Source organism: Gobio gobio (assembly GCF_949357685.1).
Source record: "Gobio gobio genome assembly, chromosome: 19".
Taxonomy (NCBI): domain Eukaryota; kingdom Metazoa; phylum Chordata; class Actinopteri; order Cypriniformes; family Gobionidae; genus Gobio; species Gobio gobio.
In genome coordinates this window covers 36,200,330-36,220,205 of record NC_137112.1, presented here as the reverse complement: position 1 = coordinate 36,220,205, position 19,876 = coordinate 36,200,330, and the positions used below count along the sequence as shown (strand labels likewise).

General features: G+C 41.8%; 1 protein-coding gene across 2 annotated transcripts in view; it reads right to left on the bottom strand.

Annotated features, from left to right (window-relative positions):
- ephb2b (eph receptor B2b) overlaps window positions 1–19,876 on the bottom strand; it is a 156,669-nt gene that overhangs the window by 65,899 nt on the left and 70,894 nt on the right. For both annotated transcript variants that reach the window (XM_079844846.1, XM_079844845.1), the window contains exon 3: window positions 16,015–16,699. In XM_079844846.1, coding sequence (XP_079700972.1) covers window positions 16,015–16,699 — 685 coding nt within the window. The remainder of the gene's footprint in view (window positions 1–16,014; window positions 16,700–19,876) is intronic.

Below are 19,876 nucleotides of genomic sequence, written 5' to 3'. Positions count from 1 at the left end.
CCAACCACAATGCATTTCGCTCATACACCAAAGGTAGGCGTTCATGACAGACTGCCCCTGTAAGGGATGCGTCCGTCGTGATCGTCCTGTGATGACATGCCCCTAACTGGACTCCTCTGCAGAGCAGTGGGAGCTTCGTCCATGGATGCAGAGCATGAAGCGCCTGCGTGTAACCAGGACTTTGCAAAAGGTTGGCAATGGGACGAGATCTCCTGACTCTTGGTCCATCATTGGAATGGTCTCATGTGGAGCAGGTCCGACTGACTACAGGGGACGCTGTTGCCATAAGGTCCATCAGCCTGTGGCAAAGGCCAACGTGGACTAAGCAGTCTTGAAATTAGTGTTTTTTTTTTGTTTTTGTTTTCGACTGAAAGCATGCAGGAGACTAACGTGCCCGCATCACACCAGAATATAGATCCATACCCAGGAAGTTTACTGACTTGGCAGCAAATCACTACTGCCAATTCCTGGGATTGAGCTAATATCAGTCAATCGTCCAGGTAGTTCAAAATCTGGATGCCCTGGAGCCACAATGGGGCCAGAGCAGCATCCATACCATTTGAAGAGCTAAGACTAGTCCAAATGGAAGGACATGGTACTGGTAAGCTTTACCTTTGAAAGTAAACCTGAAGAACCTCCTGTGTCTCTTGATGATCTGGATGTGGAAATACGCATCCTTTAGATCGATGGTTACAAACCAATCCCGGTTCGAATTGGAGACAGAATGGACTTCAACATCCGCATTTCAAATTTGCTCCCTTTGGGTGTAAATTAAGCGACGCAAGTCCAGAATCGGACCTAATCCAGCAACTTTTTGGGCACCACAAATACCGGCTATAGAAGCCTGACTCTGCCTGAGAGGGGGGGTATCTCTTCGTAGCCCTTTTCTCCAAGAGAGACAATTTTCAGTCTCACAGCCGGGGCCTCCCAAGGACGCACCGTCATGGGAAGAGCACCGCTGGAAAGAAGTGGGCCTTGCCGAATTGGATGGTTTAGTCGTGGTGTATAGTACATAACACCACTTGCAAGACACTTTCTGAACGGCATCACAAACGGGCCACGCAACGTGACCCCAGGGTTTTCGTCTGAACTCCGAAGGCTAGGACGCGGAGTATCTGAGATGGTGCTCATCAATGGGGCCCAACCTTAAACTGCCTGACATACTTATCGGCGGAACAGTCAAGGGGATTCAGGCAGGAGTCAGGGGGATATAGTGAGAGGCGAATGTGCTTGTGCGGTTCGTCCAACTCTCTGGCATTATGCTTGGGGCCCTGAGAACGAGAGGCCTTGGCCGTCAATCTCAGATCAATCGCCTGCATTGTCACGGTCGAACTGGTGGGCGAGTCCTAGGACCCAGTCTCTGCGAGGGAGTTCCATAAGTGATAGCTCACCTCGCTGTATCTCACAGGAGCACTGAGAGGAAGAGTGCGAATGAGCAGGGGTGGTTATCTGTTCAACCTCTCTGGACCTATGGGGGAAGAGTAGCAAAACACAGCAGACTGTTTACCACAGTAGTCACAGACCCTCCAGATAGACTTTCTGTATAGAAATGGGGCGCTCTAACAAAGAAGACTCGTATTTCTCGGTGGTGTCAGTGAGAATAAGCCAAAGGTGGCGCTCTACTGACACTATTCTCGCCATGGCCTGCCTAATGCGCGGGTGATGTGCTTGGTAGCTCTCAGTGCCAAGTTAGTAGCCCGTCTGAGCTTCTTACAGCCTCAGGAGTATGCCTTTTAATGACCCTATACGATGGAAGGCAGCAGGGGGCGTGGCTTCCACAATGAAGCCGAAGTAGGCACGAGATGGGCCGTGAGAGTCCCTTCAACAGCTGGCATCATAGCATAACAAGGAAAATTGATATTGAGCAACTGTTGTTGTAATCTCTCCAGGTTGCACATCACGCTCCAAGCGGGGCGCGAACCCGGGTCTTTTTGCATGGGAGTCGAACACTCTAACAAGGAGGCTAATGCCTGATCAATCCACATTTGAAAACAGTGGTGAAATCCACGCCACTTATGTAACGCGCCAGAAATGGCTGCTTGCAAGACCTCAAAACCTTGTGGTGGAGGTCTTGAAAGAAGAATGAAGCCTACGGGACTGGGTGGGGCGTGACTGGTGGATAAATCAATCTTCCAGCTTCAGCTGGGACGGTTTTGCGCGGCCTCGTAGTCCCATTCCAGCTAAAGCTTATCTCAGCGCGAGTGCATATCGACATGGACGAATAAATCGGGTTGTTGTTGTCGCGGTTTCAAACACGCGGACGCAACCGGAGGAGAGGGACAAAAGGGAGAATCCGTCTGCTCACTCTCCAAGTGCTCGCCGAGGTCACCCCAAGCGTCTAGCTCGCGCAATGCCTCGGCAACCGAATAAGCGGAGAGGCGGGGGGGGGGTTTAGACGAGCGGCCTATTAATCATATCAAAAAGGGCCACGGCCAAAAGAATCGGATACGAGCTTCTGGGTAGACCGCGTTTCGTCATGGACGAATAAACAGTTGCTATCGCGGTTTCAAAGCGCAGGTGCGACCGGCATCTCTTGCGGCACCTCGGCAGCTGTAGTAATGGAGAGGCGGGGGTTAGACGCGGCCTATCTTACGATCTCAAAAACCACGGACAGAGAATCGAATCACGAGCTTCTGGTGTGGTCAGCGTTTCGTCATGGACGAATAGACAGTTGTCGATGACGCGGTTTCAAAGCGCGGGTGTGACCGGGGAAGAGAGAGAGAGAAAGGAGATAACCATCTGCTCACTCTCCGTGTGCTCAGCTCACTGACGTCACCCCAAGTGTCCATCTCATGCGGCGCTTCTGCAGCCGTAGTAATGGAGAGGCGGGGATTAGACGCGGCCTATATTACAATCTCAAAAACCACGGACAGAGAATCGAATCACGAGCTTCTGGTGTGGTCAGCGTTTCATCATGGACGAATGGACAGTTGTCGCTGTCGCGGTTTCAAATGCGCGGACGCGACTGGGGAAGAGAGAGAGAAAGGAGATATCCGTCTGCTCAATCTCCGTGTGCTCGGCTCACTGACGTCACCCCAAGCGTTCATCTTGTGCGGCGCCTCGGCAGCCGCAGAAACGGAGAGGCGGGGGTTAGATCGTAAACTTTCAGCGCAGGCGATCGCAGAGTCAACAGAGATACAGTAAGTGCGGTCTAAGAATGCTTAAGCATAGTACGCACCTGTACTGGCAGCTCATCGTGTCCGCTTAGAGGAGAAAAACTGCTAATGGGCAAAAGAAAATTAGCTTCCTGAAGGAATGAAATCTGACGATATGACGCCTAGCATGCGCATATAAGCATACATGACGTATTTCTAAGGCGGCTCTAAGCGTCACTAGCCAATCAATTGGCGTGATGGTATAAGGGCTTCAGACATTGGTCACACCGAAGGCGTTCCCATAGCAACATTCTCGTAGTGTCGAGAGAACATATGAAAGGGAACTGTTTTTAACATTGATAATAATAAATGTTTCTTGAGCACCAAATCATCAGAATGATTTCTGAAGCATCATGTGACACTGAAGACTGAAGTAATAGCTGCTGAAAATTCAGTTTTGCCATCACAGGAATAAATCAATACAGGAATATTGTAATATATATATATATATTGTAATATAATTTCACAATATTACTGTTTTACTGATTTATTTGATAAAATAAATGCAGCCCTGGTGAGCATAAGAGACTTATTTCAATCTTACCAACCCCAAACTTATATACATATATTCTGTGAGTGGCAGTCAGAAAGCACATGCAGCAAGGCCTACTTCTCAGCACTGTGAAAAGAGCAATGTGGTCTTACAGGCATATTTATCATTGTTGGTTAGTCTCGACCAACGCTATGAGTTTTCTCCTTTTTTCTGCTTTCCCTTTGGTTTCACCAAAAAGCTTTTACAACAGCCTTATATTCATACTTAGCTTGCAAAATGCCAGAGGGACAAAGAGAGTCATTAATAACAGGCTTTAATCCATTCCTGCCAGTCCTCCTATTCTAAAGCTGACCTACTCGTCTGAAGCAGGCTGCCAGTTTGGTGAGCCACTGTGGTGCCACCACACAGTCTGCTGGCACTAGCTTGAGAAAAGCGAGCCGCCTTGAGAACTAGCACGTACAGGCGCCTCCTCGCCCTGCCCAAACCTCCCCACATACCACTACAGTGCCAGTAGCCTTGATTCGACAACACTGGACCAAAACAAACTATGCATACATATACTCTAAAAAAAATGCTGGGTTAATGTTGGGTTGAAAATGGACAAACCCAGTGATTGGGTTGTTTAAACCCAGCGGTTGGGATAAATGTTTGCCCAAAGTGCTGGGCAGTTTTATTTAACTATTGTTTAAAAATTACTATATGGCTTGCTTAAAATGAACCCAAAATAGAGGCATATTTACTAGAGGCACCAATAATAATCAAAAGGTGAACATTTATTAATAAGCAATTTATTATTGTTTAATAAACGTATTAATAATGTTCATTTATTAAACATATTACAAATAAATGTTAATTTCCAACATACTTTGGGTTAAGCAAGCAATATACACTCATATTTAATCAATAGTTGAGTTAAATAAAACTAGCCAGAAGGTTGGGCAAACATTTAACCCAACCGCTGGGAAACCGCTTTATGGGATGGGAATCTCTAGGCACCTCACAATTCGATTACGATTCAGAGGGCTGCGATGCGGTGATAAAACAAATATTGATGCATCTTTTTTTCTATACAGACTTTCTTTTTTCTCATTTGATACTTTTAAAGCAAAGTATTTGTAATGACGCACAATTAATTTATTTCCAATATCTTTAATTAGTCAAACAAATGGAAGTGATTTTACAAGCCAGACAGACAGGTCAGGAAAGTTACATTTGCCAGAATATGTCCCAACATTGTAAAGAACCAACAGGAAAAGTGTCTGTAGCAGCATACGTAGTAAATTAATACAGACTTCAGCATATTCTGACTCACTAACCAGCACTCTCCTGTTATGTGCAATGAGCAATATAATCCTTCAGACAAAAAAAAAATAAAATAAACATTTTGCTGTAGTCAAATCACAGCTTTATTAAAAAAATATAGAATTCTGTACCCGCATCTCTCACACAAAAGTAATGCTTGTGGACTTCGGCATATTCTGAATAACTAGTAACATACAGCTGCTCTTAAACGCAAATAAATAATAGTCTAAGACTTATGACTTAAAACTAAATCCTGAACACGGACAAATGTTTAGCTGTATACCACAATCAAAAACAGCTTTTATGAAATGAACATCTGAACACTGAATGAACATCTGCAGAGAATACAAGCGCAAATCCTTGACCATAAAATTGCGATAGTGTTTGTAATTCGCTTTGCCCTTTCTGAGCTGGGTGGAAGCTTTGACAACATTGCTTGCTCGATGGTCCTCTGGTTGGCAGCAATTACCGGTACAACAGAGCTTTGGAAACGTGTAATATGGTTTCTCATGTTTGTCGTGTTTTGAAAATATTTTAGTTTAGTTTGACACAACTTGCATATAGTGTGGCTCTTGTCCAACTTCATAGAAGTTAAATGTGAACTTCATAGAAGCCAAATTGATTCCATACGTGCTTTTAATGCAGAGGGTGCCGGTTGGATTTCTCGCTCAGCCATCATGCATCTTTGTTATGTGCACGCCACAGACGGTTCAACGCAACGTTATCAAAATTTAAAAAATCGATTTTTTTGACATCTGTGAATCGATTCAGAATCGTACACATCCGCATCCGATGCATCTAAGAATCGAATTTCCCCCCCTAGTTTTTCTAGTAAATAGTGAATCCTCCATGGGGCAACCGCGACTGGCTTTTAAAGGGAATGGGAGATGATACTCTGATTGGTTAATGGCACATTACGCCCAAAAGAATAGGTACAAGCCTTTTGGACCATGCGCCTGGTGCGCAGACCATTTTTTTCCATTGTTAAACTAGCAAAAGTGGATTCGGACACGCCCTAAGTGCACCTGCGCCATGCGCTTCAGACCACATGCTCAGATCGTTAAAATAGGGCCCATTGATTTTATTTAAATATTTTTAAATGCTTTATTTAAAAAAACATAATTTTGAGTCCTGGTTGACTAACACAAAAAAAATTATATTTTACTTTCAGAAGCAAAATGCATGTCACAATCAATGAACAGACTCTGGCTGTGCTCTGAGGCTGAGACTACAGATAAAGAAACCAAAATGGTGAGCCAATATTGGTGAACGAACAAAAAATTGTTAAAAACCTTCTCACCACAATCCACATTTATTTTAGAAAATATTAATGTATTTTCCTCTGAATGAATCCAGGTTTCTTTGAAACTCAAAGTACAATACTGTATCATATTGCATCCACAGACTTACGGTCTTCCGCAGTGGACTCGAGCAACGCTGTACCTGTTTTCAAGCCAGCATCACCATCATGTGGCCTCCTTATAGGATTCCTGTCCCATATTCTGCAGCTCTCCAAGCACCTCGGTATCCACAAGGCCACTATTCATAATTGGAGATCGTCCAGGCCTCACTTACCACCCCACATTCTATTCCATCATTAGAAACCGGGTATTATCGTATTAGTCTTGGAATGTTCCTTTTCATGAGAACTCTGTCCCACATGCAAGGAGAGATCCTGTGTATTCAAATTCAGTCTGGTCTTAATTTATAGATTTTAATGCTGAAGAAAAGCTAGCGAATCACTGAGTCATCTGTTTTCTCCATGATGTCCGGCACGTATGCTTTGAATTGCCAACGGTACTAAGTCTGCAAGCAGGCCAAGGAATTCAATTCAATTCAGTGTGCCCAAAATCTGCTGAGAGATTGAATATCCAAACATAAAAAGGAAAAGAAACCGAGAGAAAAATATATTAATGATTCGCAGCATTTATTTATGCACAGTGTGTTTGTTTAGCATTACTCTGGAAGGGAACTGAAAGAGGGATTACCTATTTAATTCTAGTTTACTAGGCACACAAGGCTATTCATTATGTGCGCTGCTCCAGAAGAATGCACTCCAGAGACATGCTGCATGGACCACACAGCTCTTTATTTTATTTTGTCCATACACAACACATGTATTCATTATTGCTCATTCTTTTTTGGCTCAAACATTAGCCTATTAGCGTCTCAAGCAAAGCTGTCTGAAAGTATAGGGCTGAAACAATGATTTAAACTACAGTACACCACTTGAAAAGGCCTTCTTAAGTGCAAAACAGCAAAAATAACACAGCAGGAGGCAAAGCCCGACGTCTATGAAGGCGACAGAGTTTCTGTGATTAAACAAGTGCTCTTCAAGAGGACACTGCCTGAGTGTGCCAAATAAAACCACAGACAAGTGAGAAACAAATCGTTGCTCAGGACAGGATGAATTTAGTGTCCGCAGAATGTTGAACTTGGCAAGAATTCGCTCAGACTGAGGCCTGTATTAGTTGCTGTATATTTACTTTAGCCCTTCTAAAATGGAGTCCAAAGAAGACTCACTTCATATTTAGATTTATATATCTTCAAGCAAACAGCAGGTGAGTATGTGACGGTATCCTCCAGATGAACTCCATTTCCTAAACAAAAGTTTAGCACAGCGGTGGTGAGAAGATATCCATCTCACAGCGTGAGGCTCTAGATGTTCGCGGAGTCTAAGAATAGCTAGTTAGATTGTGTAATTTGCATTGCAGTGCTCGGGGCATCAAAATGTTTCATTCTTAGGCTTGAATTTGAGCAGCAATTGGTTTTTAATTATTTATTATCAACTTCAAACTCACTACAATTGTGCTTGGTTACGACACTGAAGACATCATAGACATCAAACCTGGCACAATTGAAATAAGCGCAAGAGGAGTTATTAGAATGTCAAAGCAAATAACATGTATGCTCATCACTGACTGCCAAGCTCAATTGCAATATAAATGAATCTAAATCAAATTAAATAAATAAATGTTGGTCATGTTTTATCGAAGATTATGTTTTAGGTTATAACATTTCTGATTGCAGTAAGAATCCTGACATTCTTCACGTCAAACATCCTCAACTGCATAGTGTTAAATCCTAAAACTAAAAAAGAAAGTCCTCGCTACCTATGGTGCATTTCACATGAGAGTGATAGTGTAAGGTACATACTATTGATCAGGGAATAATCTGACAGTAATCTCTAAAGGTTATGACGCTAAACTTTTCTGAGGAGGATTTTAGGTGAATCTGCTCAATTTCAAACTGAAAAGCCGTAAGAAACCCTGCAGTTCGGCACAGACAAATCCGAAAACTAGAGAGTCTAGATTCTGATTTCTTGGATGAATCATGCAGCGTTATCACTCTGCAGAGGTGCTGTCTCACCAAACAAACAATCCCACAAATGAATTCTACTAATGACAAAGATTTGTTTCTCTATTCGTGCTATTTGGCACCAACTGAGTAAAACAGTTCGGCTCTATTTGACTAACGCTGTTCATAGCATGTTTTTATTTGTCAAATTTTGGCCTTTTACTTCTTGGTCCCTTGCTCCCAAAGCTTTTACACTGCACTTTAAGCAACAAAATATTGAAGGGTTAGGAAAATAGCTCTTCGGAGACCTGCATTGTCTGAAGAGCTGACAGCTGATATTAGCACAGTACGTCAGCCCAACTGTGAGGCATCCATTACCGATGATCCAGTCAAGGGGTGAACACATGCTCTTATCTTCTGCCCTTCACCCACTTTCTTGTTTAATCTTTAATCACCATGAGAGAGGGGACTGGAGACATCATGTAGGGAGACCTTTTGTCAGCAACGGTTTCTTATTTTAGAATCCATTACTACTCTGCAAATCTATCCCCATGAAGGAAAGAGCCACTCCTTTAAAGACATGTGGCTTTAAGCACAACTGTATCAAGCACTGCTGTGAGAATCGCCCAATGATAAATCTCAAATGTTTTACCAGAGGAAAAAAGAAAATAAAAGTGAATATAAATATATGTTGTTTTAACCACTGCTAAGAAATAAATTTATTACAAATATTCAAATAAAATGAAAGATGCAACCTTTAAAGTTCTCTTGAGCCACATGTGGAGCACATCACACTGAAGCAAAACCTTTGAGAACCTAGTGTAACAAGATCGCCTAATTGATCTTTGTAAGGTCATATGGCGGATCAGGAAACGACACGCTTTGTAGCCTATATCCTTCAGAGCATAGCTGGGGGTCAACAGAGTGCGAACAACTGGAATCCTGAAGCAAAGACGGTCGCAGCGTGACACAGATAGCAGCCCTAGCCTCGCATCGGCATGAGAGCCATCTATCAAAATCTCCAGAAAAAGGCTTGTAGTGGAACAAATTCCTAACCCTGCACTAACCTCTAATGTCACTCAAGGTTAAAGAATTGCAATTTATATTGGCTTGCATGTCGATTGAATTCATCCATCACCAGTTGCTGTCGTAGTGGCGCAACAGCTGTACTGCCATTTGATCCTGATTTCTTCCCCAGAATCGAATGGTATTTGTGACAAAACATGCCCCGCTTTCTGTAACCCCTTGTTCGTTATTTGCCAGCGGTTAGCACAGACTTGTAGCTCTTCAGAAGACACATGCCCTGTTTCTTTTCTTTCGACCCGTGACGAACTGATACTGCATCCTGTCTAGGCCTTTCAGTGGTCAGAGCATGAATCAAAACAGATGAAAGAGATATTTGGCGTTTGTGAGAGGGGTCCCATGTATGATTGGAAAAAACATCCACATTTTGGCTTTTAAAGGAGATCAAGCCCCTAACCCCTTTTCTACCTCAGCTAGAAGAAACCGTTCCATCATCACAGACCTCTTAACCCTTTTGATTTTCATCTCTGAGAACCCATAAGGTGTCCTGAAGAAAGACAGGCGTGAGAAATCCTTCAAATGAACAGAGATGCCACAGAATAGTGATTACAGCCTCTGAGGATCATGGGACTCCAACAACGTGAATCCCAGTGGACATGTGAGCTAATGACTGGCTGCTCGAAAACGCATGTGGAACAAGTTAACACATCATGCTCCCTGAGCTCTGGGCCGTTCCCAGTCGTTTCAGTCTGGCGTTATCACTTACGAGGGAGTGATGAATGTGCTGAGAGAAAAATGACGAGTGTTCCTCAAAGGAGTAAGTGTGGGTGGGTGAGTGGGGAGATATCTTTAGCTTTTAGAAAAGTTACATCTCTTCTGCTTCAGAAGGAAGAAGAAAAGAAGAAAAAAAAGAGTAGGGAAAAAAAAACACCTGGACAAGCTGAAATCTCCATTACAGCTAGGCAACATGAAATAAAAGTGTATCACTACTCCCCTGGGTCTCGGTAGGTGGGTAGACAGCTCCTATGGTACTTGTGATCCTAATCCTTGGCTAGCGCTGAGGAATCTTTATTTTCTGGCCATGCAAGCGAAGAGTCTAAGGACTCGACTTGTTGGCTTTACCGTGTGTCTGCTGTCACCAAGAGCACTTTGAGCTCTTTGTCACACTCCCACTCCCAGTGTTAGGCTCTAGAGTGAACAATTCAGAATGAGAGGGTTTAATTTCACTGCTTAATGTTCTTTACTTTCCCAATTAGAGCCCAGACTGGAGGGTTGGCAAGAGCAGAGCAGTTAGGAGCTCAGCCATAAAAGCGTGCCATGGGTCACATGTGGATTGAAGCTGTCTGAAAATGGCTGCTAAAAAGGCCGTATTGTACATACTCAATAGGTGAGGGATAAGGCAGAAAAGAAAGTCGAGAGGTTTGTATTACATCGCAGCCATGCTATTCTGAAATGTATGTGTCCGTCAGCAGGAGATAATGCAGAAAATTGCTCGATGGAGTGTTGAAGGGAGTCTGTGGTAAGAGGCCACTTCAGTGAAATAGAACTACAATCCATGGACATGAGATTATATGAATGCTCGTGACTGAATACTTTATTAGACAGATTGAGCACTAGAGCTGTGTCTAACATTGATTTTCATTTATTGTTCAAACCTTCAGCAAATTAGTTGAGGAATGGTTTAGATTTCAAATTCAATTTCAAAAAGAGCTAGAAATGCTCATTCAACCACCCAATCAAGCAAACACAATTACAGCATTAAGTCTATATCCAGGTTTGGCAAACTGTTAAAAAACACAAAAGCACAAAAAAAGTGCAAATAATCGTACTCCTTTACACCCGAGACATTAAGCACTATAATCAACAAAACATGTTACAATAAAGTTAAACTTTGTTTGCAATACTTTTACAGCATTTACTAATTCTGGTTAGCGTTCATTTCTTTATGTACTAATAAATGTTAACATTTCAAGTGATATAATTAAAAAAGTACATTAAAGGGATAGTTCACCCAAAAATTTAAATTACCCCATGATTTACTCACCCTCAAGCCATCCTATGTGTACATGACATTCTATTTTCAGACGAATACAATCAGAGTTATATTAAAAAATGTCCTGGCTCTTCCAAGCTTTATAATGGCAGTGAATGGTAGGCCAAAATTTTAAGTGTATCCGTCCATTATAAAAGTAAACCACACGGCTCCGGGGGGTTAATAAAGGCCTTCTGAAGTGAATTGATGGGTTTTTGGAAGAAAAATATACATATTTAACACATTATGTAGAACACAAAATATCTAGCTTCTGGCAGAGCGCCTTCCGTATAAACTTACGGAAAAAGCGCAACTGGCGCGACGATGACGTTGGACATACTGTAAGCATTTTGAACTGCGAGAGGAGTATCACTTTCTTTGTAAGTTGAATATGGAAGGCAGTCCACCGGATGCTAGATATTTTACAATATATATTTTAAAGTTTTAGATATGGATATTTTTCTTACACAAACCCATCGATTCACTTCAGAAGGCCTTTATTAACCCCCCGGAGCCGTGTGAATTACTTTTATAATGGATGGATACACTTTTTTGGGCTTCAAATTTTGGGCTGCCATTAGTAAATCAGTAGTAGGTGAGTAAATTAGTAGGTGAGTAAATCATGGGGTAATTTTTATTTTTGGGTGAACTATTCCTTTAAAACCCAAACATTTCAGCTTTTATTGTCTGGGGAATGGGTCACTGCAAAGCCCTTCATTTAAACACGGAGGTCTGAAAGATGATGATGGGACAATTGTTTGTTTTGCTTCCTGAACCCCTGGGATTTCACACTGACCATACGCATTGCAGTGCCCCACGTTTGCTGTTAGCCAATTAGAGCTATCATTAAAAGCAGATGCTCCATGGGAAATAAAAGGAGCCACAGCGGCGTCTGTGCATCATGGTGATTTCTTTGCTAAAGCCTCGTCTATGTGGAAGGAAGCCAGCACCAGGAATCCAGAGGGTTACAATGTCCTTTACTCCTTTCCTCAACCTCTATATCATCAGGACGTGGTTTGTCTTCAGCTTCTTTTGAGAATTACTGTAAGATTACATCAAACCCCAGGCTTAATCTTCTGTCTATGAATGTGCCACCACTCCACTGTCTCCTACTTCAATTCAACTCGAGCCTAAAACTGTGGTGGGAAACAAAAGTTAGGATGCAAATTATTCCTAGCATTATTATTTACGTTTTGTCCTTCTCAAGTGTCGTCTGCTGTAGCATTTTAATAACAAAAGCTTTGAGAGATTTCCCATTTATAATGTCTAAAATTGAGATGCCATAAATGAAAAGCTCATGTAGAAAGACACATATTTCACCATAAGGGAAACTGTGCTGTATCATTGCAGAGCCATAAATAAACTCTTGTGGATCTGGATCACACAACCGCATTCCTGAAGAACGTACGAGTAATGCTTACCACTGTAAAACCTGCTCGCTTTCTTTCATCAGACTCAAGTTCATGAGAACTTCTCAACAGGTGGAAGGTCTGCACTCAATCAGTTTTGCCAAAGCAAGCACTTTGTCTTTCATCGACAATGCTATGCAGCTTAAAATACCTTCACCAAGGAGTCCCCCCAGTGCCGTTGCATTTGTTTGTGTTCATTTGATGTTCATGCCTAATGGGTATTAGTCGCAGTAGACTCCAAAAAAACACTACTTTTTGTCTTGTTTTTCAGTTTTCCAGGTACATTTCTTAACTACTGAAAAAAGGTGTCAGTGCTGTAAGACAAAAATACATATTAAAGATATACTCTCTGAAATCAAGTCTTAATATCAGTATTAATACGCAGTGTTGCTTCTCAAGTAAATGCATCTTGTTTTAAGGTTATTTTTTAGATTTTTCACAGGAAAAAACAACCAATTAAAACTTTTTTTCCAATGTACATTCAACATGTTCTCTACAGTTAGTATTATATTCCCATAGTTTACACTTCTAAACCCATGTTCCATAGATTGTGTGATCAGATTACAATTTGGGAAAAATGTGAGTATTGTTTGTCGACCTAGAGCCCCTAACCATGAACATGTCTTCTATTATGTCCTTCTGAGTATTCGGCAACCGTTTCAAATGGACACATTCTGCGAAGAAGACCCTGTGCATCTCCAGAGAGTCCACGTCTCACACGGCTCTAAACGAAATCAGATCTGCCTTTATAAAGGACATTTCTGCTAAAGGAACCTGGCTTGCTTCATTAACTTACAGCGCCTCCCTGGGAGGAAATTTAATATTGTTAGTAAAGCGATCTCAATTCTCTGACAAGAAGCCAATGCCATCGCAAGCATAAATACATTGGTATGTTGTCAATATTTAGACAGACGTCATGTCGAAGAATCGTTATCTGTTGAAAGCGCTGCAGAACACTTAATTGAAACGTGCGTAATTATGTGCTCGTTCGTCGTGAGGTGTCCCCATAAAGTGTTAATGGAGTTGTGAATGTAGCTGTGAGACGGATCTTTCATCTGCAGATCTTATGACCTCTTGCAACCAAGAACGTAAGCGGATACCACGGCATCCCGGCGAAAACATCTTTCACAAATCAATTCATTACGCCCAACTCTCGCCAGTTAAAAAGCCTCTCTTTCTTGAATCAACCCATCCCCCGACCACTGACCACAGTCCTGACATTGTCTCACGCAGCGGTATCAGATTCCCCCTGCCAGAGAGATAAATGGCTCAATGAATTGAAGGCAGACCTCGATCAAAACCGCTTATGTATAATAGACAACCACCATCAATAACTTTGCTTCATATTAAATGAGTTTATACTGTCTTCTAAATATAAAATCTTCTAAATATAGCATTTGCCCAATAATAGTAATATTATGGTTAAAGTTGGGCACAATTCAGAATTGCACAACATAGGCAGTGCTAATCGTCAAACGCCCCGTCATAGTTTTCTCTAGCCTTAAGAGTGCTGATCCAAGGTCAGTTCTAGCGCCTCATTAGCAATATTTAGCTCATGGGATTAGCTGCGATATAAGATTAGAGAAATGATATTACATTAGCACTCTCTCACCCAGATTTGCAATCAGGCCCAGCTGTCATAAAATATTATGAAATATTCCTCAATGCATTAATATTCACTAATGCTTTATGAATATGAGCTAAATGCTCAGTGATTAGGATCATTATTCTCTCTGTTAGGAGTAAGTCTTTCAGCAAAACACTGACAGTGTGATGTGAAAGGCTTTAACAAGCACCTTTTTTATAGCTTGTTTGATTTGACTATGAGCCTCTCCATTATTCTCTCACAATGATATTGTTTTTAAACCCAGGTGTTTACGGAGATACCTCAAGTCCAAGCAGACTCTTGAAATATTAAAAACCATAGCATGCAGTAAATTGCATGAAGGCCAAAACCAACCAAATGTGTATAATTATGTCAGCTCTTCAATTTAGAGTAGACTGCTCGACGATTTATCGGCAGGTGCTCCTGTAGAAGGATTGCGACCGTACTCATTAACGGTCATTGAATGCCTATCGGCAGAGCGCCGCCCTGCTAGTGCCTGCAATGAGCGGCTATTATCACAGCTCATCCTGGACTAGACGGGGAGTCGGTGTGGTAATTACAGCCGGGCTTACGAAGAGGCTGAGCGTGTGTGTGTGTCTGTCTGTGCGAGTGGGTGCGGAAGGGTGGGGGGGGTCTGAAACACAGGTGGGCGTTTTATTGTGTCGTCTGTGTCAGCGTGGAGCCTGTCTGAAGGCTGTCGTTGCCGTGGGAACAGGACCCGCCGTCGGGCGAAACGAGAGCTCCCGCTGTAGAGCGAGTTGAATTACAGGTGAGGCAGGCTGAAGGAGAGGAGCACTGGGGTTTGGATAAGAAACGATCAATACGCTCACACACTGTGAAAGGGCCAGCTTACATTGATGCTGCACAGGGATACAGTGAAAAGAGAGGGGAAAAAAAACAGCCATACTAACCACATCAACATGTTTGAGTTGCCTGGGATATCACAGTGAAACCACAACATCAACAGCGGGCCATTTTTAGAGCTTCAGCTTGGTAGGGAATACATGCTGTAGCTTGTAGGTCATTTCAGAACACATACAAAACAAACATCTAAAAATCCTAAAATATGATTCAATTCTCAAGCAAAATTGTGCAGAATAAAAGCCCCATCACACCAAGAATGATAACTGTAAAGATACCTATAACGGATACTATATTAGCATCCACACCAACACACAATATTGCTTAATTATAACCAAGCGCAGTTATGTTGTCAGTATGGATTCTGATTGGCTGTCAAAAATATATAACGATATTGTTCAGTTGTGGTGATGATTTTTAAAACTATGTCTTTATCATTATAGTTACTCGTCCTTGGTGTCCTTGGAATATTCTAATAATAGTAATTACTTTAATTATTTATAATTATAATAATTATGTGCATTTAATCATTTTTAAATGCTGTCATTTAACAAAATTCAACAAAATATTGGCTTTATGCTCTAAGAAAAAACTAAATGTTGCCAAAATATACTTTCTGAGAACAAGCCTTAAAACATACTGCAAAGAAAATGTATAATATTTTAAGGATGGTTGGATGTTTTTTGTGAGACTACAAGAAAAATGTGCCAAAAGACAGACAAGCACACAAAGACTTCTGCTTTTTAGGGTCAGTAGCAGCTGTGACCTAAAAACGAAGAAAAGAGTTTTGTGCAACATGACAAGACCACTACACATTAGCAGAAGAGCTTGCTTACCTCTGCAAACAGTCCCATTCTCCACAGCCTCGTGCCCTGCTTTACACATACAGCGGCCAATAGGGACCATCCACTCTCCATCTCCATTACAGTACAGTTTAATGGGAACGTCGACCTCCTCGGCATTAGGAACGCACACTCCCCTCGCTGCCACCAGTGAGGTGCTCTCTGCTCCCGAAAGGGTCTCCTGAAATATCGCTCCATTACGGATGGTGCGAGGGCACTTCCGGTAGAACACTCGCACGGCGATCAGCGACATGCACCCGCCGTAGTCCTGGAAGGCTAGGTAGAAACCGTTACGGGAGACGGGGCCGAAACTGCGAACCTCCGTGTTGATCTTCATGACTCGTCCACCCAGGTCTACTTGTGAGAAGCTCTCGTCGGCCGCAATGGTATCCACCTTGATCCAAGGGTTTTCCATCCAGGGGGGAAAGACTTTGGTGGCCGTGTCAGCGTCTGATTCATAGTAGTAGAGGTTGAACGTTTCCTTGCAGGAACCAGGGACTCTTGGAATGCTGCTGCAGTCTCGTACCGAGAACTTCATCTCCACATGAATGCGCTGAGCACCTCTTCGGCGGATGTACTTGGTGCGCACCCAGTTATTTTGGTTGGCGACGAAGACGTTACACACCTGATAGGTACGAATGGTGTTCATATTCTCATCGTAGCCACTCACTTCTTCCCACTACAAAGAAAATGAGAAAGCAAAGGTTTATGGATTTGTTGTTGATCCAGCTTTTTTTTTTTTTTTTTTTTTTTATGAGAAATTAGATAGGAATGGGAACAATGCTTCAGTTCATTTACTACCATGGTTACTTTTAGCCTTATTCATTTATTCATATGAATTATTAAATATGTGTTCATACATACATACATACAGATAATACAGTCAGTCAATCCCTTCTCATAGATCTAGCTAGATTTGAAAAATGACCTGACAGCAGAAACTATCATGTTATAGACACATTTGTATCTCTGCATCAGATCTCTGGAGGGCTTCACAAGCACCTGAACCATTTTCAGCAGCTTTCCCCATATGCACAGGCCAGATAACTGAGCACAGGAGGATCGAGGTGGGAAAGAGAGCAAAATTCTCTTGCTTGACTGCCAACAGGCCCTGGCACTAGGCATAGAGAGGGCTGGCACTGGCTTGGGTTTTCTGTAGACCCCCACATGGCAGTGCCAAGTGATTCTGGACTTTTTCTTTATTTATTTTTTTTTCTCTGTCACTCGCTCTCAAGTTATTGCACTGTGTAAAAATATGTACTATTAATATAGCTCAGACAGAGACAAAGAAAAGTGATACACTTTGATGTTATACAGTCATTTATGTTTTGCTCTGCTGCCTTTTCTGTCCTCAGGCCGCTTAAAATGGAGCCAGCATTAGCATTATTACATTCTTTCCCTTCACAACGAGAAAACAACCCAGCATAGTTCTCGAAATCAAACAAACATGCTGACTCAACAGTAAAACTAAAAAAAAAAAAGTGTATTAAAGGGATAGTTTATCCAAAAATTCTCACTTATTTTTGGGTGACCAATCCCTTTAAATTGGAGACGAGACTAGAAGAGAAAGAAAAAAAATAAACAAACAGAAACGCAGAACATTTACCTTCAGCTGACCTACTGATCATTAGTGTAACAACTCACATAAACATCAAAAAAATATCCATCCTGTTGAACATTACAAACCTAAGATAATCAAATTATACGGAAAGCATTTGATAGAGTGAAAGAGACTTCTTATAAAATTTACAAGTATATATTGCGCAGACTAAAGCATGAAGGGTACACGCACCAGGGACTTCACTGCTCGGCCTAAAGTGACTCCAGATGACTCCATTGTGGTTTTCAGCCAACTTGCCTGCAATCAAGCCACAGGCTTACAGCACTAAACAACTCAAATACCAGGCACAGAAGTCTTGACCTCGTCCAACAGGGAAAGCCCTTTTCTTCACCTTGAAAACATTTTTCACACCGCAGCCTCAAAGCCCAGCAAGCGATCACCCAAACCCTCCCCAAAACACCCTCCCCTTGAGTGTCTTACTCTTCACTTAACAGCTGACATAATTTCACAAATTAGTTGCTGCTTAACAAAGATTTTGACAGAGTTTTGACAGACTGGGGGAGAAAGTCAAGCCTGTCCAAGACCTCCATTCTATCAAATGATCTTGGACTAATTAAAACGGCTTTCTTTCCTAGCAGCTTTTGTTCTTTATTCCCATGTCCTTGTTACTCGGCTGAGATGAACTGAAATGATTCTGGATAGGATTGTGGTCATTAACACTTGCACTGTGTGTGTGTGTGTGTGTGTGTGTGTGTGTGTGTGTGTGTGTGTGTGTGTGTGTGTGTGTGTGTGTGTGTGTGTGTGTGTGTGTGTGTGTGTGTGTGTGTGTGTGTGTGTGTGTGTGTGTGTGTGTGTGTGTGTGTGTGTGTGTGTGTGTACAATTTTTCCATCACTTCAGCTCAGTCCTTTCAAGCAGCCAGATGTGTCTTGGGTCACTGGCAGTCATTGACCTTGCCACCTTTCTTAAGGATGACACATTTTTCTATGAACCAGAAAGAGGGGTGAGAATTAGTAGTTAAACAAGAGAAGACAGGGTGTAGCATCCTCTTGTTTGTAGTCTGCCACTCTGACTAATCAAATTAGAAAGAACTGATATAAAAGCAACGTTGCTAATGAGAGAGTAAGCGCGCCAAACAAACGGCCTTTAAATGGAAAGAATCCCTTTGTGCTGTCTCCGCTTCCCTGCCACTCTTTCATCAGAGGCAAAGAGGAGAACCAAATGAGAAATAATAAGAGCCAAGCGATCAAGCACCGAGTGTGAAATTAGAAGAAACATCCTCATTTCCAAAGGTTTTCTCCTGGACTTTCAGTGGGAGTGTGGCTAAAGGATGACCATGTGTTTTAAGAGGGGAGTTCAGATAACATTTTGTAATATGGCAGGCCACAAAAGTAACGTTTATTACTTTGTTTAAAAAAAAAAAAATACAAATGAATAATTTATATATTTAACTATTCATTAAATAAATACAACTTTTAAAATCAATAAATAAATTATTTTAAAATCAATACAATGATTAATTTAATTAGTAAAAAAAAAAGTGTATAATATTTTAATATTTTATTTACTACTCTTACAATTTTATTAAATAGCCAATAGTTATGAAACGTGAAATATAAACTGAATTTAAGAGTATTTATGAACTTAACGGTTATGTTAAATCTATACATGCTGAATCTATGGGTAATGTTCCACTTCCTCCTGAATCTATGAGTAATGTACCGCTCTCAAAAGTGTGTCAGGGTCTTTATCAAAAAGTATGTTAAGACCCACAAGAAGAGGCTTGCTGCCCTCTTGTTAAGAGGTCAGAGCCTTACATAGGGGGGGCTCTTCTGCAGTGATGCACCACTGGCTCGTGTTCCTATTTACTGCCACCCAAATATAAAATTATGCCGCCATTAGGTCTAAGGGCTCAAGCTATGCTTTAAGGGTCATAAGCAAATATAAGAAGAACCATTACAGAGACTGCTAGTGCAGAACCCAGAGCTTCGGTCCACTGGATGAGAACACAACCTGGGATTTATGGGCCCCAAATGGTCTTGATCTGCAGTCTTTCAATCATGACAAGATGACTGTAGTCTGTGTTCTTCTCTTACTCTAGTGTCCTATAATAGTTCAACTAGACATCGCAAGCTGTTAATGTAAGCCAAGCATCCCTATATATCATAGTTAACGTTAAGGATTTGAATCCCCGGATGAAAGATATCTATATCATACGACTTTAAAATGTCATATTTGCAAACTTTGCCCAAAACCCATAAATTAAGATTCTGTCATTAATTACACGCCCTTGTGTC